The sequence below is a fragment of the Petaurus breviceps genome, unplaced genomic scaffold (assembly GCF_028583685.1).
Source record: "Petaurus breviceps papuanus isolate PSGF00001 unplaced genomic scaffold, PetGlider_PUasm1.0 490, whole genome shotgun sequence".
Classification (NCBI taxonomy): domain Eukaryota; kingdom Metazoa; phylum Chordata; class Mammalia; order Diprotodontia; family Petauridae; genus Petaurus; species Petaurus breviceps.
Genome location: NW_027186352.1, coordinates 988,663 through 1,011,779, shown reverse-complemented (window position 1 = coordinate 1,011,779; position 23,117 = coordinate 988,663). Strand labels below are relative to the sequence as shown.

At 50.3% G+C, this 23,117-nt stretch overlaps 1 protein-coding gene across 1 annotated transcript in view; it reads right to left on the bottom strand.

Annotated features, from left to right (window-relative positions):
• Positions 1–23,117, bottom strand: part of CFAP46 (cilia and flagella associated protein 46) — a 144,937-nt gene that overhangs the window by 119,853 nt on the left and 1,967 nt on the right. The window contains 9 exon segments of the mRNA XM_069101629.1: positions 1–116; positions 6,431–6,530; positions 6,998–7,102; positions 8,422–8,516; positions 10,441–10,564; positions 18,885–19,049; positions 19,323–19,387; positions 20,205–20,336; positions 20,750–20,874. The exon segment at positions 1–116 is cut by the window's left edge and continues 427 nt beyond it. Of these exon segments, the coding sequence (XP_068957730.1) occupies positions 1–116; positions 6,431–6,530; positions 6,998–7,102; positions 8,422–8,516; positions 10,441–10,564; positions 18,885–19,049; positions 19,323–19,387; positions 20,205–20,336; positions 20,750–20,874 (1,027 nt within the window).

The following is a 23,117-nucleotide window of genomic DNA, read 5'->3' as shown; positions in this document are numbered from 1 at the left end:
CAGGGGCTCAGGCTCACCTCAACAGCACTGCGAGTATATGCCTTGACCTTGCTGTCAATCTTTAGGATTTCCAGTTCATACTCCAGGCATTCCACCTCTATCATTCTCCCAGGATCCTGGGGATCAGAAGAATGTCAGTGGTAGCCTAGCCTTCGGGGAGCTGCCAGGGAGCCCACTGCCAACAGCTGACCAAAGAGGCAGAAACGTCAGGATCTCCAACCTGGAAATCCTTGAGACAGCCTAAGAAGTTCTCGGAGGTTTCATTTTCTTTCCCAGTTGTCTCCTTCCCTACACAGGGTCTCTGAGGAACCTTGTCAACTACTGGCTCATTTCCTGAGTTGCTTTCCAGTCACTGGCATGAGAAATGTGAGTGTCTCTGGGTATCAAGGTCATCTCATCTATGAGAGGGTGTGTGGTTCTGGGAAGAAATCCTGCATTTATTTACCCGGTGGGTTGGTCCTGTTTCATAGGACTGAGGAGGGGGAGATACTCCAAACGCTATGGAATCTGGCTGTGCCCGGGTGGGGGTGTGTGCCTGGCCAGCATGACTTAGCTAGGAACATCAAAGCTTCATGGACCCATGCCCTCTCTTCTCCCCTTGTTGGCCCAAACCCTACACTGCCTCCCACTTCTCTGGCCCCCATTTCTCAGCTCTCTCCAGTGTCCCCCCCTCTTCTCCTCTCTTCCCCCTCCTCACTTGGGCCAATCCATCTATGTTCACATAAACAGCACACTGGAAAAAGTGCTAGCCTAGGAGTTAACAGAGCTCATCTCAAGGGTTCACACTGGGCATCAAGGGGAGCCTGTTACTTGGGGGTGGCCCCCAGGGCTGTGAAGGCCAGCACCTGTTCTTGGGCTGCCAGGATCCCCCATGAGGCCCTTGACCACAGGACAGCCACAGCCTCTGGCTGAGGCATGCCCAATCACTGGCCATCTGGTGTTGTTCAGACATTAAGTCCTGTCTGACTTTTCACAACCCCATGAAGCATAGAACGCTAGCCCCTCCTCTCCTCCACTCTCTCCCAGACTCAGTTCAAGGTCATGTTCATTGCTTTCGTGACACCATTTATGCATCTCATCCTCTGCTGTCCCCCTTTCCTTTTGCCTTCAATCTTTCCCAATATCAGCTTCTTTTCTAATGAGTCCTGTCTTCTCAGTATGTGGCCAAAGTATTTAAACTTCAGCTTTCATTATTTGACCTTCCATTGATTAGGCTGAATTAGTGTCTTTAAGTATTGATTGATTTGATTTCCTTGCAGTCCAAAGGACTCTCAAAAGTCTATTACTACAGTTTGAAAGTGTCAATTCTTCGGTGCTCAGCTTTCCTTAATAGTCCAGCTCTCACAGCCATACATTTTTTTTTTTGGAGGGGGGAAAGCAAGGCAGTTGGCCTTAAGTGACTTGCCCAAGGTCACACAGCTATCAAGTGTGTCAAGTCTGAAGCTAGATCAAGACTGAGCCTGGAGACTCCTGAATCCAGGGTCAGTGCTCTATTCACGGTGCCACCTAGCTGTCCCCACACATTGTTATTGGTGAAACCATAGCTTTGGCTATATGGACCTTTGTGAGCAAAAGTGATGTCTCTGTCCTTAAGTGTGCTGTCCAGATTTTCCATAGCTGTCCTTCCAAGGAGCAAGCATCTTTTAATTTCTTAGATGCAGCCACCATCTGCAGTGATCTTTGAGCCCAAGAATATAAAATCGGACACTACTTGCCTTTCTTCTCCCTCTGCTTGCCAAGACCTTCATTTTTCTGATGTTAAGCTTCTGGCCAGCTTTTTTTCTGCTGTCAATCTGAGAGTGCTGATATTCCTTCCAGCTTTTGAGTTTTCCAGCCCGGCATTTCACATGACGTACTCTGCATATGAGCTGGACAAAGCTGGACGTCGAGCCTTGCTTACTCCTTCCCCAGTCTGAACCGATCAGTTGCTCCGTGTTCACTTCTAACTGTTGCTTCTTGGCCCAATTCAGGTTCCTCAGGGGACACTGAGATGACCTGACGATCTCGTCTCCTTGAGGGTTTGCCACATTTTGTTGTGATCCATGCAAAGGCTTTAGTGTAGTCAGCATAATGGGATGAAATATTTTTCTGGAGCTCTCTTGCTTTCTCCATCATCCAGCGAATGTTGGCAATTTGGTCTCTAGTTCCCCGGCCTCTTTGAAAACTAGCCTGCTCTTCTGGGAATCCTGAGTTCGCGTGTTGTTGAAGCCTCAATGGCAGAATCTTAAGCAGAACCTTGCCGGGCTGTGAAATGAGCCCAATTGGTTGTAATTTGAATATTCCTTGTCATTGCCCTTCTTTAGGCTTGATATGTAAACTAATCTTTTCCAATCCAGTGGGCACTGTTGAGTTTTCCAAAGGTTCTGACGTAGTGAGTGCAGCACTGTAACCGCACCATCATTTAAGGTTTTAAATAATTCACCTCCACCAGCCTTATTGCGAGCAATGCTTCCTAAGGCTCCACTTGTCTTCATTCTCCAGGATGTGGTTCTCAGGGATCTCGGAGGATCGATGAGGGTCCTTCTTCGAGAGTTCTTTTGTGCATTTTTGCTGCCTCTTCCTAATCTCTTATGTTTCTGTTAAATCCCTACCATTTCTGTTTTTAACCATGCCCATTTTTGCATGAAATTTTCCCTTGATGTGTCTAGTTTTCTCTAAAACATGTTTTTCCTAGTCCGTTGTTTTCTTCTATTTCTTTGCCTTGCTCATTAAAAACAAAACAAGCAACCAAACCCCTTATCTCTTACTGTTATTCTCTGGAATCCTGCAGCGGCTGCGCGCATCTTTCCCTTCTCCGTTTCCTTCTCTCCTCAGCTGTCTGCAGAGCTTCATCTGAGCCACCTTGCTTTCCTGCTCTTTTTCTTTGGGGTGTTTTTTTTTGTTGCTGTTTCCCATACAGTATCATGAACCTCTGACCGTAGTTCTTCAAGCTCTCTGTCCACCAGATCTAACCCTAAATCCAGTCACTGCCTCCACGTCATCTTCATGAGGGATGTTACTTAGGTGGTGTCTATATGGTCAGATGGTTTCTCCTCCTTTCTTCAATGTAAGTCTGAATTTTACAAGAAGAATGGCTCAGGGTCTCCCAGAGCAGAGGCTCCAGGGGCCATCCAGGACACCTTCCCCCACCCCAACCCTAAGTGACCAAAGACAACTTGTGGACAATCGAAGGTGAGGTGCCCCACCCACCTCACAGCAAAGTCTCATGGCCAAGGAATCTGAGCCCTCCACTTAGAGGCAGACATATGTGGCTCCAAATTCTGCTGTGACACATGAGCTCGGGTGAGCTACTCAGCCCAGTGAGCCTGGTTCCTCATATGTAACATGAGTTCCACTGACTACAGCACCTCATTTGAAAGAAAGTCCATGATGGGCTAAGGACACGTGGTTGAATCAATCCGTCCATCAATTCTTGGGAAGTTGAGCTGTGTCTGGCCTGCACACCACCCGAACCAATGAGGTCATTGCCACCGGCCTCAGGAACTAGTGAAAACAGAGAAGGGCTCTCTCGGGACCAGAGAGAGATCCCAAGGTCTGCAGGGCCGGCAAGGGGAGGTGGAGGGAGAAGACAGCGGTGGAGGAGGGGGTGCTCAGAGGGAGTCCCGAGAAGGGTCAGCTCCTCTCCCCGATCTTGACGTACAACGAGACCATTCTGTCTCATGGCTCAGTCGCTGCCCGTCACTTGGAGTGACCAGAGCCCAGGAGTTCACTGAGACAGGAATGGAGCGGAAGGGGAGAACAGGGAGAAGCTCCCAAGTTTCCTCCCTGGGGGCGCTTTGAGCGCCTGCCCTTTTCTTCAGTTATCAGTTCTCTTGCGTCACCGAAACAGGAACCTCTTAGCCATGCGTGTCCCTCCCCACGAAAGCTTCTGAGGAGCTGGTTACTGAACTCACAGAATTCAGTCATAAACCCTGCATTTCCCTGCGTTCCTGGGAGGGGCTAACAAAGAGGACCTTGGGATATCAGCCCCAATTCTCAGGAAAAGAGAGCGCACTTGGACCGTGCCCTGGCGGCTCCCACCCACGCATGCACCTTCCCCTCTTCCTCTCTGCTTCCTCAGATAGCTGCCCGTCTGCGGCCAGGGTCTTCTCACCCAATCTCAGACTGGTGGGCGCCCACCCGTGCCTGACCAGGGAGCCTACTGGAGCCTCTCCCATGACCCCACACATGACCAGTCAGACTCCTCACTGCTCCTTAAGGGCTCCTTCCCAGCCCCTGGCCTCCTCGGACCTCTCTCCCACTGGACGCTGGCCACTATGTTTTCCCAACATTTCTTTCTCCAGGCTCTGGGCCAGCTGTCCTTGACAGTAGCAGCCCAGAACACTAGAAACATTTTCTATAGGGTATCCCTGTCCCCTCCAGGGTGGCTTCCCTGGAGACCCATGCCCTTCATGCCTCTTCCTTCTTGTCCTTGCAGGGCTGAGGGCCTGGCCCAGTGTGGGGTCCCCTGAGTGCTTGGTGAGCTCCATGATCATCAGAGGCAGAGACCAAGAGTCACTGTCCAGTGGCAGGCAGGCGACCTCTATGTGCACACATTCCACATTAGCTAATTCCATGGCCAATCTCCTCCTCCAAAGCTCCATGCCTCCTGGGACAGGAGAGTACTCTTCTGTCAGAGACACTAAAGTCTTTCAACAGAAATGTTCTTTAACATTTTTTGTTTGCAAACCTCTGTGGCCAGAGCTGCCCTGGGATGCATCTCCACCTTCCTGATGCTCCTCACTGGGCCCCCACCCCTCTCACCCTCATTTCTTCATCCTGTGTCCAGTCTCCCTCCAGCCTGCACCCTCTAGACACCAAGCACTTGGCTAGGCACCAGGGGGACTCTGGCACAGTCATGTATGATGGGATCCCCAGGAGAACACACAGAAGTTCTCTTGGCCAGGCCTGAGGGAGAGGCCTGCTGTCCAGCTCACCCCCTTGGGACACTCACTGCCATGCAAGGTCCAGCCCTCACTCCCCAGTTTTTTTTGTCAATTCTGATTTCCTCTTCTCTGGATTTCCACATCCCTTAGAGACCAGAGCCAATTACTTAATTCTGTGTGGGTTGTGGGATTCCTTCCCTCCTTCCCACTCCCCGCTGTCACTCAGCCCCCTATGACTAGGGAAGGGGGGGAATCCTCAAGGACAGGACTAGGCCTTCCATTTCTTATTCACGTCCATTCAACATGCATTAAACACCACTAGCCTAAAAGGCATTGGGTGTGACAGAAAGGATGCAGACAAAAATGCGGGTGGGCTCTGTTGCTTCTGATCGAGGGGTCTATCGCTGGGGAAATCTGGGAAAGGTTCCCCAGGCTACAGGTGCCAGAGAGCCATGCCCGGAAGGAAGCCAGGTGTACATGGAGGTCGATCTGAAGAGGGGGCGGTGCTCCTGGCATGGGGGATAGCCTGTCCAAAAGCTTGGCAGCTGGAAGAATAGGGAGGAGACAGAGACAGGGGCTGAGAAGATGCCCCGCGTGCATCCTGGAGGAAAGCCTGCTGCCTTACTGGAAGGGGACAGAAGCTGCCAGAGCAGAGGAGTGATGGAGTCAGACCCGTGCCTCAGGACGCTTGTGGCAGCTGTGTGAGTCAGGGAGAAGAGGGGGAGAAGGAGTGGGAGGAGGCTGCCTCACATGGACAGGCTGAGCAGGGGTCTGAACATGGGTGGTGGGGAGGATGGCAGATAATAATACCAATGATCTTGTCACTAACACTTATTTGGGAAGCGGCTAGGTGGTTCAGTGAATAAAGCACTGGTCCTGGAGTCAGGAGGACCTGAATTCAAATCCAGCCTCAGACATTTAACACTTACTAGCCAGGTGACCTTGGGCAAGTCGCTTAATCCTAATTGCCCTGCCTTCCCCACTCCAAAAAAAAAAAAGGAACAAGAAATTAATACTTATTTGGGACCCAGTCTGTGACCTCCTTGGGGTGAAGAACTCCCAACGGGGAAAACTCCTTCTGCCCATGCCATCAACACCATATCTTACTATCCCATAGTCTTAGTGACCTTTACCTGCCCAGGGTCACAGAAGCCAGTGCAGGCCAAAGCGAGACTTGAACACAGCCCTTCCTGGCCCCCAGAGCAGCTCTTTCTCCTTGACACGCCCCTGACTCTTACTCCTAACAGCTGGAACTTCTACCTTACAGGCATCACTTCCTTTGATTCCCCCAGCTGTCCCATACCGTGTGGTAGGTGTTTTCATTATCCCCATTTCACAGAGGGGAACACTGAGACACCCAGAGGTTAACGACTGGACCTTTAGCGTTAGATGGCGGCTCAGTCCGGGGTCCTTCTGCCTCCAAGTTCTGCACTTGGCCCACACTCTCTCCTCAAACTCGATGGGCTCTGGAAGGTCCTCAGGGGAGCCACCACCTGCACCCAGGGCATACTGGGGACTACAGCGGCCCATGCTTCCTGACCCGCCTGGACCACGCCAATACTCACTGTCTGCTTCATGGCTTTCAGGTCTGTGATGCAGTTGCTGGAAATTTCAAGGCATTTCGAGCTCAGTGAAAAACGGGCTAATTCTAAGAGCAGCTGGATCCTGGAGGGTGAAAGGAGACCCTTGGACAGGGCACCATGGTAAGGGCTATGTGCCTGGGGGACATGCTGGCCTCAGGGGACTCCAGGAGGAATGTGCCACCCCAGACCCTCCCTGCCCTCCCCAGCCACAGTTTCATTCTAATGAAGCCCCAGGGAGAGCCACGCCCCCTCCCTCCCAACCACGCAGCCTGAGCAAGAATGCTGCATGTTGCCAGTTAGAGAAGCGGGCCTTGCTGATGACAATTGGCAGACACCCCAAAGACCCAGGGCGTCAGATGCCCAGCCGGCCTGCAGCAGGAGGTGCCACCCACCTCCTGAGCACGTGTCCCCACTGGACATGGGAGTGACCACACACGTACTGGTAATACTCTGACTAGGGGCAAACCCTTTTCTGTGAAGGTGAACTTCCCCCTGGGAGAGATTGCCCTGACCTTCCGCAGGCAGACCGAGGCAGCTCGGGCTACTCACTTTTCATCCTCCAGGGATTCTTGGTCCTTATACTGCTGCAGGAGGTCATAGGCCTCCTTCAGGTACTTGGTGGTCTCCTGAAGGGACAATTTCTTGTTCAGCTGCCTGAACAAGATGATCCAGTCAGGAATCTGGGTGGCAGGATCCCAGCTCCCTAGCCTCTTCCAGCCTCCCCCATCTCTGTCAGTCCAGAGTCAGAAGAAAAGCCCCCCAGCCTTGACTTGAGTCAGGGCTACATGGGACCTGGAAGGACCAGACAAGGCCTTCAGGCTGGGGGAGCCTTAATGACTATAGAGCAAGCATGAGTCCCGGCCCCCTCCAACAGCCCATTGTGTCCCCCTCTGGGACCCAGAGCCAAGGTCTTGGTGTCTCTTCTCTGTCCCTTCAACAGGAGGTGGAACAGCAAAGAGAAGGCCTGGGTCTTGGCACCAAGGCCAGATGCAAGCTCCGAGCCTTCATCACACCCACTGTTAGCCTTTCCAGTGCTAAGACTGACCCCAGCTTCTCCAATCACTGCCCCCAAAATGAATCATATCCTTAGGGAGAGAGGGGTGGGGGAGAGGGGAGAAAGAGAGAGAGACAGAGAGAGACAGAGACAGACAGAGAGACAGAGACAGAGAGAGACAGAAAGAGACAGAGACAGAGACAGAGACAAAGAGAGAGACAGAGTCAGGAAGAGACAGACAGAGAGACAGAGACAGACAGAGACAGACAGAGAGAGGGGCAGAAAAAGGGAGAGAGAGGAGGAGAAGAGAGAGAGAAAGAGGGACAGAGAGAGACAAAGAGATACAGAGACAGACAGAGACAGAAAGAGAGGCATAAAGAGGGAGAGCGAAGAGGAGGAGGAGGGAGAGAGAAAGAGGGACAGAGAGACAGTCATAGAGAGAAAGAGAGAGGGGAGGGAGAGAGAAGGAAGGAAGGAGAGAGAAAGAGAGAGGAGGAGGAAGAGGAAGAGGGAGAGGAAGAGATGAAGAAAGAGGGAGGGAGAGACATATACAGGAGTAGCAGCAGCAGCAATGGTGAATATTTACGCTGCCCTCACTGTGCCAGGCGCTGGCACGAATTTAAGGTTAGGGTTCTCACGACAACCCTGGGAGGGAGGGGCTGTTATTATCCCATTTCACAGGCAGGAAACTGAAGCAAACAGAAGGACAGCGACTTGTTCAGGGTCCCACAACTATTACTAAGCGTCTGGGGCCAGGTTAGAGCTGCCGCCTCCCGCCTTCGCGCCAGGGCTCTGTGCCCCGTGATGCCGCGCCGCCCATGAGCGGACCCTCGATACAGAGGAAGCCAGTCTGGGGGCTGGGGAAGCCCCCGCCCATTCCGCCCCCCCCGGGCCTCCCCTTAGTGTAGCTTCAGAAGGTTTGCGGTTGTAGGGGGTTTGGGGGGGGGGGGGGGGGGGGAGGTCGCCGACCACTACTCACGATTTTAAAGTGTTAATGTTATAAAGGATGGATAAGCTGATGGAACCTTCGATTTCTTCTTTTATTTTCGTCTCGTCCGCGAGCTTGTGCTGCACCTAGTAGGGAAACAAGAAGCGTCGGCGCAGGAAAACGTCCCCCCCGGCTGCTCCCCTGCTCCCCAGACGCAGCCCCTGCTTCCCGGCCCCTCCCCAGGTCTTCCTGACCGCGCCTGAGGACACTTGGCAGTTACACCTTAACCGAGACCGAGGGTAGTCCTGAGTCCACCCAGTTAGAGCTAGCCCAAGCCTGCGTCCCAGGACATCCTGGTGCGGGGCAGGGCCACGGAAGGCACAGCAGCCAGCGTGAGCCTCGCTCCCGCTCCTACCCTGGACAGCTCCTTGCCCAGCTCAAGGCGCCTCCCCCAGACAGCCCAGAGCCCCCTTTTTGAGGGCAGCAGTCAGCTCGGCTCTTGGGATACAAACGGGAAACAGCCAGTGACCCTCGGGGCCAGGGGCTCCACCCGCTCGGCCTAGCCATGGGAGCTGCCCACAGAGTTTGTCCTGGACCCCTGCAGGGAGTCTGTGCAGGGTAGCAACGAGCCCATTTCACATAGTCACACAGCCCTCACTACACACTCTCACTTGTTGTTTGGTCCAGTCTGTCTGACTCTTCGTGGCCCCACTGGGGGTTGTCTTGGCAAAGATACCTGAGAGGTTTGCCATTCCCTTGTCCAGCTCGTTTTACAGAAGAGGAAACTGAGGCAAAAAGGGTGACGTAACCTGCCCAGGGTCACATGGGTCTTCCTGACCTGGTGCTGTATCCACTGACCTGGCATATTGTGACCTGTATCCAGGTACTGCCTGGAGGATCCCACCTAGAGTTAAGACTCCCAGGGCTGCCTAGTGGCCTTCAGTGAGGTGGCAGGAGAGGGAGGTCTCCAATTTGGGAGAGCTCTCATCTTGGATGTTTTCCCTGATACCAAGATTGAACCTGCTTCTTTGCAAGCCTCACCTGACCCTCTCCTAGTTCTGACATCTGGACAAAACAAGGCTGACCCTCCCTCCTATGGACAACCCATCTTATATTGGGCATCTCTATGAGCCCCCTCCTCTCTAGCTGATCCCCAACATATGTCTCCCTCAATCTCACACATGGCCTCCCCTCTTACTGCCCCTCTCTCCAGGATCCCAGGCTGGTCTTTACCACCAAATCACACCAACCCAGAATCTACTTTTCCCCTGTTGTTTAGCTTTTTAAACATAGCGTTATTGAGAGTATGTTTTTACATCACCTACACTTCCAGTGTCTTCTCCCCCTTTTCCCTCCACAAAGCTATTTCTTAGAACAAACAAGAAAGGAGAGGGTAGAGAAAAGCGATTTAGCAAAACTAACCAACACCTTGAAAAAGCAAACCAGACATTATCTGTGGAGCTCCACACCCACGGCCTCCTTCTCAAAGCTTGGCTCTGGGGCTCGCTTCAGTTCTTCTCCCCAGCTCTCAGAATCCACTTAACGGCTTTCTTTCCCCCCCCCCCCCCCTCCCAAACAGGTTTCCGGGCATGTGCTGAGCAGTGTCCATCTCCTCCCTGGCCCTCCAATTCCTGGTATCTGCATCCATTCTTCCCCTTTCTAATTGGCTGTGCCCTTGAGGCAGCTAGAAGATGCATTGCATAGAGGCAGAAAGATATGGCTTCAGATCCAGCTGTGTGTGTGACCATTCAACCTCTCTCTGCCTTAGTTTCCTCAATTGTAAACTGTGGAGAAGAGTAGCGCCCACCACCCAGGGCTGTTGTGAGGATCAGATGGAATATTTTTGAAAAGCAATCAGCACAGTAGCTGCTGGATAAATGCTGGCTGTTGTCACCCTTAGCTGGACTATAAAGTACTGCAAGGAGAGGTCATGTCAAGGGCCAGACTCCTCTGCCTGCCAGCGCCTCCTTTCAGTGCCTCCGGGGATGCCCCCGCGACTCCTGAATTCACTGACTTCCATATTTCAAAAACAGGATGACAATCTGAATGTGCTTTCCAAGGTCACCTCACCATGATGGAAAAGATCCTCTGGTATCTGTGTGGGGCATTCGTCTTGATAAACGGTGCAGCGCTGGCACAGAATTTCCCGGCAGCCTCCACCTTGCCAGCCTCCAGGTAACACTCCAAGAGCTCTCTGCAAAAAGAAGACATGAGGCTGGAGCAGAGGTGGAGTTCCCCCAGTCGGGGAGCCAGACCACTCATCCTCTGGCGCCCTTGGGAAGTCCCTGGGCTGGGGAAAGCCCTGACGCCCCCACCCACAGAGGCTCTGCTCCCGAATCACCCTGCCCCGAAGTAAGTCAAGAAACGAAAGGGACCCTGCAGCCTGACAGCTTTCTCAGTAGGTGCTTAATGAATGGTTGTTGACTGCAATTGTTTATGGTGCATTTCTTCCTGTCAGTGACTTGGAACAAGTTTTTGAACGGTTGTGGTTGCTGGCCTGTCCTTTTTTGGAAGGTGCTTGCTCATCTTTTTTTATCACACTTAGAAGGGAATAAGGAGGGTAATGACTAACATTTATAAAACACCTACTACGTGCTAAGTGCTTCACAACTATTATATTGATCTTCACAATAAGCCTGGGAGGCCAGTGCTATCATTACACCCATTTATAGACAAGTAAACTCAAGCAAACACATTAAGTGACTTGCCCAGGGTCACACAGCTAGTAAGTATCTGAGGCTGGATTTGCACCCAGGCCTGGCACACTACACCCTGCACCACCCAGCTTTCCTGAATTGTATCAATTCCCCATTTCTCTTGAATACCAGTCTTTTATCAGAGAAACTTGCCACACAGGTTTTTCCCAGTTCTGTTTTCTTTCTCATTTTAATTGCGTTGATTGTTTCTGCCAAAGCTTGGTAAGTTCGTGTAGTGCAAACATTTCCCTGAATCTCATATGCTCATTCCTTTCCCTTCCACAAGGGCTCTTCCCCTACTTTTTTTCCCTTCCAAATCTGCTTCTGCCTGGATCGTTGATCTTTGGAAACTAACCTAAAGTTCATCTCAGACTAATTCTGCTTCTGCCTCTAACCCTGACCCTAACCCCACGTCCCGAACAAGTCATTATTCTGCGAACATTTGCTTCTTGTGGTGGAAGATGCTGATGGGACCCTCATTGCTGCCAACAGACTGTTTTCTTTCCAAGGTGTCTTTGTCAAGTCAGGAGAGCCGCCCCCCACCCCCACAGGGCTGGAGTCTAACCGCTTGCTGACTGATCTTACTGGTTTCAGGGATCACTTTGTCTATGAGAAGTTATAGTTTTGCTGAAAGGACTGGACTGCAGCACCCACTCTCACCCTGTTCTTCTCCCTTCTGTCACTATTTCCTCTGAAATTTTAGATGTTTTGTTCCTCCAGACAAATTGTGTTATTTTGTCTAGTAACCTTTTGAGAATTCATTTGGTTCAAATTAAATCTGCAATTAATGTATTGCTGTTTTATTACATTAGCATGGTTTAACAATGAGCAATTAATACCTACTTATTTAAAGGTTTTGTGATTTCTGAACCCTAGAAAAACCTACTAAAAACTAGTTGAAATAATGAACAATTTCAGCAGAGTCATCATCATTTCTATATACTACCCAAAAATCCTAGCCGGAAGAGATAGACATGGACATTCCATTTAAAATAACTGTTGACAATATAAAATGCTTGAGAGTCTACCTCCCAGGACAAACCCAGGGACTGGTATTTGAATATGGTATATGAACACAGTTACAAAACACTTCACACAAATACAGATCTAAACAATTGGAAAAATTATGAATTGCTCCTGGGTAGGTTGAATCAACATAATAAAAATGACAATGCTACCTAAGTGAACACATTTACACAGTTTCCAATCCAACTACCAACGAATTATTTTATAGAGCTAGAAAAGATAACAACAAAACTCATCTGGAAGAACAAAATATCAAGAATATCAAAGGAATCAATGGGGGTGGGGAGGAAAGGAGGCAAGGCAGTGCAGCAGTACCGGATACTGGATTGTAAAGTAGTAATCATGAAAAGACGGTGCTCACTAAGAAAGAGACTGGTAGATCAGCGGCATAGATTCAGGGGCACAATAGTAAAGGACCATGTCATTTAGTGTTTGATAAATCCAAAATCCCAACATTTGGGACAGGAAACCACCATGTGACAAAACTTCTGGGAAAATGAGAAAGCATTTTGGCAAAAACTGGGCACTGACCATCATCTCACACCATGGAACAAGGTAAGGTGAAAATGGATAAATGATTTAGATACAAATGGTGATGTAAGAAGCAAATCAGGAGCACATGCCTGTCAGATCTATGGATAAGAGTAGAGTTTGTGACCAAACGAGAGACAGAGAAGATGACAGGCTAACTTTGATTACATAAAATTAAAAAGCTTTTATACAAACAAAGCTAATGCAGCCAAAATTAGAAAACAGGAAACTGGGGAAAAAACTTTTCAGCAAGTTTCTCTGATAAAGGACTCATTTCTCAAAATAAATAGGGAACAGAACCAACTCTTTAAAAATAAGAACCATTCTCCAGCTGATAGATGATCAAAAGACACAAAGGACAATTTTCAGAAAAAAAGGAAACAAAGCTATCAAGTCACAGAAAAAAAGCACTCTAAATCATCATTAGAGAAATGCAAATGAAAATAATTCTGAGTATCCTCCTTCACATTTATCAGATTGCCTAATATGAAAGAAATGGAAAATGAGAAAATTTGAGGGAGATGTGGGAAAACTGGGACACTAATGCAATGTTGTTGGTGGAGTTGTGAACTGATCCAGCCATTCTGGAGAATAATTTGAAACTATATGCAAAGGGCTATCAAATTGTGTATACCTTTTGCCCCAGCAATACCACTACTAGGTCTATATTCCAAAGAGATCAAAGAAAAGGACCTATATGTACAAAAACATTTACAGCAGCAGCCCTTTTTATGGTGGCCAAGAACTGGAAATTGAGGGGATGACCATCAGTGGGGAATGGCTGAACAATTTGTGGTGTATAAGTGTGATGGCATACTGCTATGCTGTGAGAAATGATGAACAGGGTGCTTTCAGAAAATAAAACCTAGACAGACTCAATATGAACTGATGCAAAGTGAAGTGAGCAGAACCAGGAGAATATTGTACACAGTGACAGCAATATTGTACAATGATCCACTGGGAAAAACAGCTATTCTCAGAAATTCTCAGAATTCCACAGGACCCAGGATGAAAAATACTCTTCACCTCCAGGGAGAGAACTGATAAACTTTGAATGTAGATTGAAGCAGACATTTTTTAAGCTTTATTTTTAATAATTTTGTTTGTGCATTCCTTTGCAAATAGCTAATATAGAAATATGTTTGGGATGATCTCACATGTATAAACATAACCCTAAATCAAAATCAAATTGCTTGCCTTCTCAAGGAGGGGGGAGAAGTGGGAAAGAGGAAGGGAATCTGAAACTCAAATTTTTTTTTAAAATGATTAAATTTTTATTACATGTTTAAGTGTGAAATACTTAACAAAAGAGATTTTTAAAAAGGCCATTTCTCTAATTTCTGTAAAGAATGTAGCTGTATTTACATGATTCCTGCGTGTGCCTTGGAGGCAGACTCATGGGTGTTTTCTGTCTTCCACATTCTGTAGCGAATTTACATGGAGTTCCCTTTTCCTCCTCTTCCTGCTGAGTTTTGTTGGTAACACAAAGAGAGACTGAAGTCTATGGGTTTCATTTTATATCCTGCTACTGGGGTGAAATCACTGTAGAAATCATGTTTTAGTTAAATCTTTAAAGGGATCATGGTGTTTTAGCTCTGCATCTGCTTCTTGTCTCAATGACTTTATCCTGTCCATTTGCAGTAACTAAGCTATCTAAAAACAGATTAAATGAGAGTAGGGTTAATAACAGAGAGCCCGACTCTGCCCCCCTGGGAAGCCCACTGGCATCTCTTCAGAACTGCTAAGAGGGGGTCTTGGTTTAGATTGCAACTTAGAGAAGATCTTGTGAACAGTTGTAACGGATGTGAGTGCATATTCTATGAAAAGTTTTTTTCAGCATTCTTTATATAATCATGGGATCAAAAAAATTTTTTTTTGTGATGAATGGGGTCTATCATTTTGTAGTTGTCTTTATATTGAAGCAATCTTGCATTATATCCCTAGCATAAATCTGACCTGGTCATAGTTGATCATCTTGGTGAGATGTTGCTAATATTTTATTCACTATTTTGGCCACAGTGTTGGAGATACCGGACTGCAGTTTTTTTGGTCTGCTTTTTCCATCTCTGCTTAAGGATCCATATTGTCTTACTGGAGGAGTTTGGTGGGATGCCTTCTTTCTGCTTATGCAAACAAAATACATAACATGGGAGTTAAAGTTTGAATGTCCGATAGAATATATGTGTGAATCCATCTGGTCCTGGCCCTTTTTCTTTGAGATATCATTGATGGCTTGTTTTATTTTTCTGAATCTGGACTACTGAAGTTAAAATCTCTATTTCTTGTCCTAGGCATTTTATATTTTTGTAAATATTCACCTGTTATGTTGCCCAGTTTTGTTGTCCCAGCACTAGGAAAAATTTTTTATAATAATTTCCTTTGTTCCCTCTTATCTATTGTGAAACCTCTATTTTCATTAGAATGTAATTCGCTTTTTCTCCCCTTTTAAAATCAAATGAGTGGAGTTGATCTAATTTTGTTCCCAAAACAGCTTTGAGCTTTATTCAGACATTGAATTTGTTTATTCTTTGATTTCTCAGAATTTCCATTCTTTGTGTTTAGCTGTTCCTTCCCTATTTCATTATGACTATTTTTAGCTGCAATCCCACTTCAGTGACTTGTTCTTTGTTGAGCAAGGTGTTTAGAGAGATAAATGTTCCTCTAGGGATTGCATTGGCTGCCTTCCAAAAGCACGAGGTTGTCTCATTGTATTTTGTGAAATTATCTATTGTCATGATTGTTCTTTAGCCCTCCCCTCCCCCCCGCCCAGTTATTTAGGACAGCTGAGCCTACACTCAAGCTTAGATTCTTTCTTCTTTTTGCATGAACAGTTTGATTGTGTGGTGGTCCAAAAGGATGGATTTGGTATTTGATGGTAAAGTTCTAAATGACCTACAGCTTGGTCATCATTGCCTAGGATAGTTACACGGCTCAGTGGATGTAATTTTTACAGGAAGATCTGAATTCAAATCAGACACCTCCTAGCTGTGTGACCCTGGGCAAGTCATTTCACCCTGTCTGCCTCAATTCCCTCATCGGCAAAATGAGCTGGAGAAGTAGATGGCAAACCTCTCCTGTGTCTTTGCCAAAAAACAAAAAACAAAAAACAAACCAGAACTGGTCATGAAGAGTCGGACGGGGCTAAACAACAACTTGGTCAGTTTTCCAAAGTGGGTCATGCACAGCTGAGCATGTGTAGACTTCAGTCCCAGTGCAGTGCCGGACAGAACTCTCTTTAAGTCCTTAATCTGGTTGCCTTTTGTCAGATTCTCGGGGTTTGAGAGGGGGCACTGGGGTCCCTAGCCCCAGGATTTCACCTACTTCTCTCCAGAATTTACTCATCTTTTCCTTGAAATAATTAGAAGCTGTCTGAGTGGGGCGCACATATTAAGGCAATAATGGATTAATTTCAATGGATAAGAGTAAACTTGGTTATCAAACCCTAGCTCATGTAAAAACATAAGAATAAATGCTCCAAATGACTAAGAACCAGAGAAATGCAAATTGAAACAATTCACCTGAAGTTTCACCTCACATCCATCAGATTGGCAAAGATGACAGGAAAAGATAACCACAAATATTGGAGAGGTTACAAGAAAGCAGGTTCACTAATACACACACATATACATATACATATATACACAGATACACACACACACAAACACACAGACACACACTGTTGGTGGTGCTGGGAATTGGTCCAGCCAGTCTAGAAAGGCCAACCATCGGCATCTAAAGCATGGCTCCACTTTGGTCCAGTTCTGCTGGGACCAGGTTTATTATACCCTTAAAAAGATCAGAGAAAGGCCCATATGGACACAAACATTTTATAGCAGCTTTTTTCACAGAGATCCTAAAGGGGGTGTCCATATATGAAGGAATGGCTAAACTATAGCATATTATTGCATTGCAATATTATTTTGCCTTAAGAAACAAACAAAAAGTGAAAAAGGAGAGTTACATAGAGACCTGGGGAGACTTGAGTGAACAGAGGAAGAGGGCAGAGCCAGAATCTCCAACACCACGACCCCAACACCAAAAGACTTGAGGTCTCTGATCCATGCAAGGACTTACCATGGCCAAGGGGACTTCTGTCTCTGTTCACTGCATATATTTGCACGAGTTTGGTTTCTGTTCTCTTCTCCCTCCCTTTCCGTAGGTCAAGAGGGGATAGAGGGAAAGGAAAGAGGGAAGGAGGGAAGAGAGGGAGGAAAGAGGAAAGGGAAGGAGGGAAGAAGGCAGGAAGGGCCATCAAGGCATCACATTTAAACACGCGCGGAAGAGGAGACCCAGGGAGCAGACCAGTCAACGACAACTTTTTTGTAAAAGAAAACTGAGTTGTCCCCACAGGAACCCCCAAGTTTCCTATGAAGTCCTTCTTTTCTCTTCTATGATGTCTGTAAAATGCCGTTTTGCTTGGTGTTTTCAAACTCCTTATAAAAGTGGCTTTTCCACAAAGGAGCTGAGGCCCAACAGGAAGACGCCCCTCCCCCATGCTGAGGGGGTCCTTGGAGAAGGAAGCTCACGGGATGGGAAGGGGAGGGTTAGGTGCAACCTTCACTGAGGAGGGTGAGCCCACATCCAGGAGGTCACAGGAACTCCCAAAGATGCGGGGGAAGAAATTAGGACATGGGGCCTCTGATCTGCACATGGGCTTTATTCCCATGATGTCAGAGATGCTGCTGAGAAAAACTTCGATATGCTGCATAAAGAGCTGGCCCTGGGTTCAAATCCCACCTCAGATGCATAGCATACATAGTCGTTGTGTGACTCTGAGGGAGTCACTTTGGCATTCAGTGCTAAACCCCAAGAAAGCCTCCAAGATGCCAAGAGGCTGCCCCTCAGCCTGGGGAAGGGAGCGCCCTGACTGGGAGTTCTCTACACTGATTGAGGGCGGGAGGGGAGACAGGGACAGGAAGAGAAGCTCATGGCTTTGTCTAGGGTTCACGGGGTGGGGCAGGGAGTCTAGAAGCTTCCCCTTTCAGCACGTCACCCCAATTTCCTCGCCTCTTCCCAGCTTCCCTGAGGAAAAGGGATGATTTTGAAGTATTGACATTGCTGAGGTCAAAGGTGCACAGGGTCATCCTGGCCTTCAACACCCCCCCCCCCGCCAGGCTTTTGGTCCAGCTCAAGGCCTCATCTCACTTGATCCCAGGCAGGAGATGGAAGGGGGGGCTGGGGGCTGCCAAGACAGAAAAACATCAGACCAGGGGCACGCAGTTCTGGATGTGAGTCCCCAGACCCCCCTGGTGCCCTTGGGAAGAGACTCTGTCTCTCTGGGTCTGTTTTCTCATTGATCAAACAGGAACACTCATGCTATCATAACCTGTCCAGCCAAGTCACAGAAGTGTGGGGAGGTTCTAATCCACAAGGTGTGAAAGGGGTTTCAAACTAGCCCCCTTCCCCTCACTCCCAGCTCCTTGCCTGGAGAAACCTGAGGACCCAAGCTAATAAAACACCCTCTGCCATCAAAGGCCAGCTGTGGTGCTGCCTCCTCCAGGAGGCCTTCCAAGCACCTTGGGTGACAGTGAGCTCCCCTCTGTGCATCCCTCAGCTCTGTCTGCCAGGAAGCCTCCCCTCCCACCCCGCACTGCAGGGCTGGGTTGATGGAGGAGCTGTGGAGGACCAGCTCTGAGTCAGGGCCGGGGGACACCAGACCATTGGCAGGACACACGAGGTTAGGCACAGGGAGGAATGCGGGGGCACAGCAAGGTTCTGCACGGGGGAGAGGCGGCCACAGATGGACACCTAAAGCCTAGAAAGAAGGGTGACACATGCCTCCCACCGGCAGGAGGAGGGCTGAGGCTCAGAGGAGGGGTGTCACCTCCCAAGGTTTCAGTTACGGCCCCAGGCAGGTGGCGCCCAGGCCGAGGGAGCTGCTGGTCCCCGGCTCTTCCCTAGTCCGGGCTGGCATCGCCACCGGCCTCACGGGCACATGGAACTAGAAACCTCATGGCCGTCTCCAGAAGAAAGAGTGTTGTGTTTGCCCCCGCCCCTTCCCCACTTCCTGATTCCCGAAGAGGCAACACCATCCTCCCAGCCCCGGGCGGCAAGCTCAGGGCCAGCCTTCCCTTGTCTCACTCCCAGACAGCGCATGTAACATGTGTGCACACGCGTACACATGCAACATATGTGTTGTGTGTTTACACATCATATGTATGTAATCTGATTCCCCAGGAGTACCATAAGCTCCCTGAGGGCAGGGACATGCCTACCCCACTGACCAGCCCTGCCCTGCCCTATGGGCTCCCTCCTACTCACATCATGAGCTCCGCCCGCCAGTCCTTGTCTTCCTCATCGATCTGCTCTAGCACGCTGACAATGTGTGCCAGGCTCGGGATCAAATGCTGGCGATGGCCGGGCTTGAGGAAGGCCCTCGCCATCTTCCAGTAGAGGACAGATGCATTGAAGACCAGAAAATAATACCTGGGGAGCAAACAGACCTCGGGTGGCTTTCAGGAACGGCCCCAGGCTGGCTCTCCTCCCCTGGGCCCCACCCAGGCTCTCTCTTCCTTTCCTTCCACCCAGCGGTCAGTGACTGGCCCCAAAGGGGAGCCCCACTAGCCCGCCCTGGGACGCTGGCCTCTTCAGACCGTGGGCACCCTGACTGGCCAGAGAGACAAACGGCTATGGGGGCCGCCACCCCCCGACTGGCCACCACGCCTCTAGGGGTCCCCAAGGCCCCCTCCCTCTTCTCACCTGGGATCTTCACTCCCAAATCTGACCGCCTTCATGAACTGACTCACACTCTTCTCAAACTCATCCTTGGGGAATTATAAGCATCATTAGTGACCTGCCCAAAGTGACTACAAGCTTAACAGTGTCTCCCAAAGTTCCCTCATTCTTCCCAGGTACCCTGGCCCAGGCTCTCAAAGGGCTCTAAGTCCTGATATCAAGTCAGGCCAAAGCTGGAGCCAGAATGTTCCTTGTCCATCAGGCCTGGCACAGCCAGAATGGCTCTGGTGGGTCCCCCAGGTCCCATCGACTTGGCCCATGTTCAGACATCCTCCCTCCTGGTCCCTGCCTTGTCCTTGAACTTTCCCAAAGAACCCATGGAGGCCAGCCCTTCTCCCCCCTCCCCAGGGCTGAGGTCCAGGGGCCTGACCTGGGCCTGAAACTTTAAGTCGTAACTTGAAAAGGCTACTCATCCTCATCTGATGTCCCCATTTTGCGGCAAAGAAGGGAAATGGAAGTGGCCAGGGTCCCAGAGCTGCCTGAGACCAAGGCTGGGACTGGAGCCTGAGGGGCCCCATGACTGCTCAGGCTTCCTGCTTCGGAGGTGGGTTGAGAACAGGACTGGTCCACATGTCTGGACTCACTGGCCAGCCCAGCCCAAAGCCCCCAGACATCTAGGCTAAAGAAGGTTCCAAGGTCAGAGGCCAAGAGATGAATCCTGTTCCATGGAGGAAAGCAGGGATTGGGGTGAACAGCCCAAAAGAGAGGGGGACCAGGCAAGGCAGATGGCTGAGCATCTCATACGAGTGGCCTTGGGGGAGAAGTTCAGGATGCCAGTGTCAGCCAGCCTCCTTGGCATTCAGGGCCCCATGAGCAAGACCTGAGGGGAGATGCCCCAATCCTCACCAGTTTTTCTATCGATTCTGGAGTGTACAGCTGGGCCTGGCACAGGTAAGCTCTGCCCCTAAACTGGCTGGAGGGAGGCATCCCCTTGAAATACAGATTCACACAGTCTTCTGTGATCTCAGGAAGCTTCATCTGAGGAAAGGCCAGAAAGGTCAGGCACACAGAACTCTGACCAGCCCTTTACCACTGCTTCCTGATCTGTCTGAAAACCAGGGGGAAGTGTGGTGTAGTGGCTAGCACACCGGGCCTGGGGGCAGGGAGACCTGAGCTCAAATTCTGCTTCAGACCCTCACTGTGGGACCCTAGGGCTCAGCCAGTCACCGGCCTGAGCATCTGTAAAATGGGCTGGTAACAGCCCCCTTTCCTTCCTCCAGCCGGGGCTGGGGTATGGCTTGAACAGAAAGAAATGGCCTCACACATTAGAGAGACCAGGCTTCCTCATACTGAGCTGCACTGAACAGAGGGTCAATGCCTCTGCTCTAGGCTGGGGGCCTCCCCTCCCAAAGGGCCTTGCTGAGAGCTCCCACGGGCAGGTGCCGGCCTACCTGCAGGGCCTGCTCAGCACACACAATGGCCAGCTCCAGGCTGAAGCTCTCGGAGCTGTCCAGGGCACACTGGCCTTCACTGGCCATCTTGATCATCTGGTAAGCTTTCTGTAAGGCCTCAACATCTTTCAACAAGAAACATGTGGTCAGAAGAACAGGCCCCTGGAGTGCCCAGCCGTCAGGATGCACCCCACGCCAAGCCTGGGCCACCGAGGAAGCATGCATTCCAGAAGCCGGGCATATGCCCTCCTGCTCTGCAGACCCTTCCTCTTTCTCCCCACCCCCAGATCTCCCCGTATGATGGAGCTTCAACGGCTGATGCTGAAACACGCTGGCCTGGAACATGGGGGAAGGAGTCCCTTGAGAGGAGCTGGTGCAAGCCTGGCCAGGGCAGCTGGTGGTGGGAGGGCTGGGAACAGATGGGGGCGAGCTAGGGGACAGGAGCGGCAGCTATGTGCCAGTCTTTGCCTGCTGTGCCTCAGTGTGGGGCAGGGGGAGACACGGGGAATTAGGTGAGACTTGTCCCCCAGGGACCCAGAAGCACTAGGAATCTGCTGCTGCTGGGAGGCTTTCTCTGCCAACCTCTCTCTGTTCTTGCCTCCCTGGGGGAAATCCTGAGGTCTCAGGCAGAGGTTGTGGCATTTAATATTGTGGCTAAATAAAGGCACAGACGAGGAAGGGTGCATTACAAACACAGGCTTCTGGCCCCAGCTTTGGGGCAGCCTATCCTGGCCAGAATGGTTCACAGCAACACCAGATACTTGGCATGTGTAGGACCATCCCCATTTGACAGTTGAGAAGCCAAGACCCAGAAAGCTTGGTCTGGTCATCTGAGCACAGCTGACAGGCCAACCATGCCTTCGCATCAGCTGTTTTGGGAAGCCCATCCCCGGAGTGCCCACCAGGTCTTTCCTTTGCAGGGGGGAGTCAGAGGCAAGAGCTCCTGGCAAGCCCCCAGCTTGGGCATGAGGCTTGTCTAGAGATCTGTGATGGCACTGGTGAGGATGCAGATGGCCAGCCCACCCCCTCCCTCTACCACGACTTTCTGTGCCTGCACAGAAGACTCACCCCATGCTCTGGAGACCCCTGGGCTTCCTCCACTGTGTCTCTGCCCATCAGCTCCCCCTCCCTCTTCCTGAATGACCAGCCATGACTCAGCTGCCTTTCCACAGAGGGACTTCCTTCAGCCCCAGCTGGGGACACCCTGGGTTATCCATCCCAGGCCCAGGCAGGCCACGATTCCTTCCTGTCCTGGCTGGCTTGTGACTGTCCAAACTCGGGGTCATTTTCCCCCCAAAGCTTCTCTGCTCCTTTTGAGTGGTCCCCCACTAGAATGAAAGGTCTTGGAGGCCAGGAGGGCTGCCATGTTTGATTGTATCTGTGTCCCCGGGTCTATCACCAAGGGAGACACACGCCCAGGTGGGTGTCCTCGGTGGTTATCTGTGGCAGCCTGCACCCACCCACGGCCACTGCCAGCTATGACCCTTCTAGGGTGTCCCCTCGTGGGACAATCAGAGCCCTCAACCCAACGAGGCGGCCTAAGGGTCTGCGGCTGTGCATCTGAGCCAGGTCACTTGGGGACGTTTCAGGATGAAAGTGGAGGGGGACGAGGAGTGATGAAAAATGGAAAAGACTGACCACGACTTTTTTTTTTACCACAAACTTATTTCTACCTCAACACCCAAGGGGCTTTTATACTCTAACCGTACAATCATAAAGGAGCAGCATGAACAAACAGAAGAGGTGGTCAAAGAAAGGCCGATGGCACAGGGGGAGACTTGGCACAGGTCGAAGCTGCAGGGGACAGGTCTTTCTGAAGGGTCAGTTCTTTTTGTTTTTGGAGGAGTTGGGTTAAGTGACTTATCCAGGGTCACACGGATAGTAAGTGTCTGAGGCCGGATTTGAATTCAGACGATCCTGACTACTGGGCCAGAGCTCTGTCATGACAGCACCACCTAGCTGCCCCACAGGACCAGTTTTTAAAGCATCAGGAGGGGGAGACACGAAGTCACACCTTAATATTGTCAAAGAGAAGCAGCCGAAAGATTACCCTGTCTACCGACTAGGATCCCGCTTACCGACATGGGCCAAGTGCCCCTGCACTGCTGAAGGTCTGATGCGGGGCTGACGAGAGTCACGCACCTGACCGGACCACGCCCAGGCACAAGGGCCCCCTGCCTCCTGGCTGTCCACCGCAAACCCCCCAATACTGCCGCAAGAGCTGCACCTTACCGAATTGTGGAGGATTCCCAGAAAGAAGGGGAACGGTTTTGATTGGCCCCCCAGCTAATTATTACCATCCTGCAGAGCTCTGCCTTCCGCCCTGGGCCTCACTCTGCAGGCCCAGGGAGGTGTCCCCGTGCAGTGC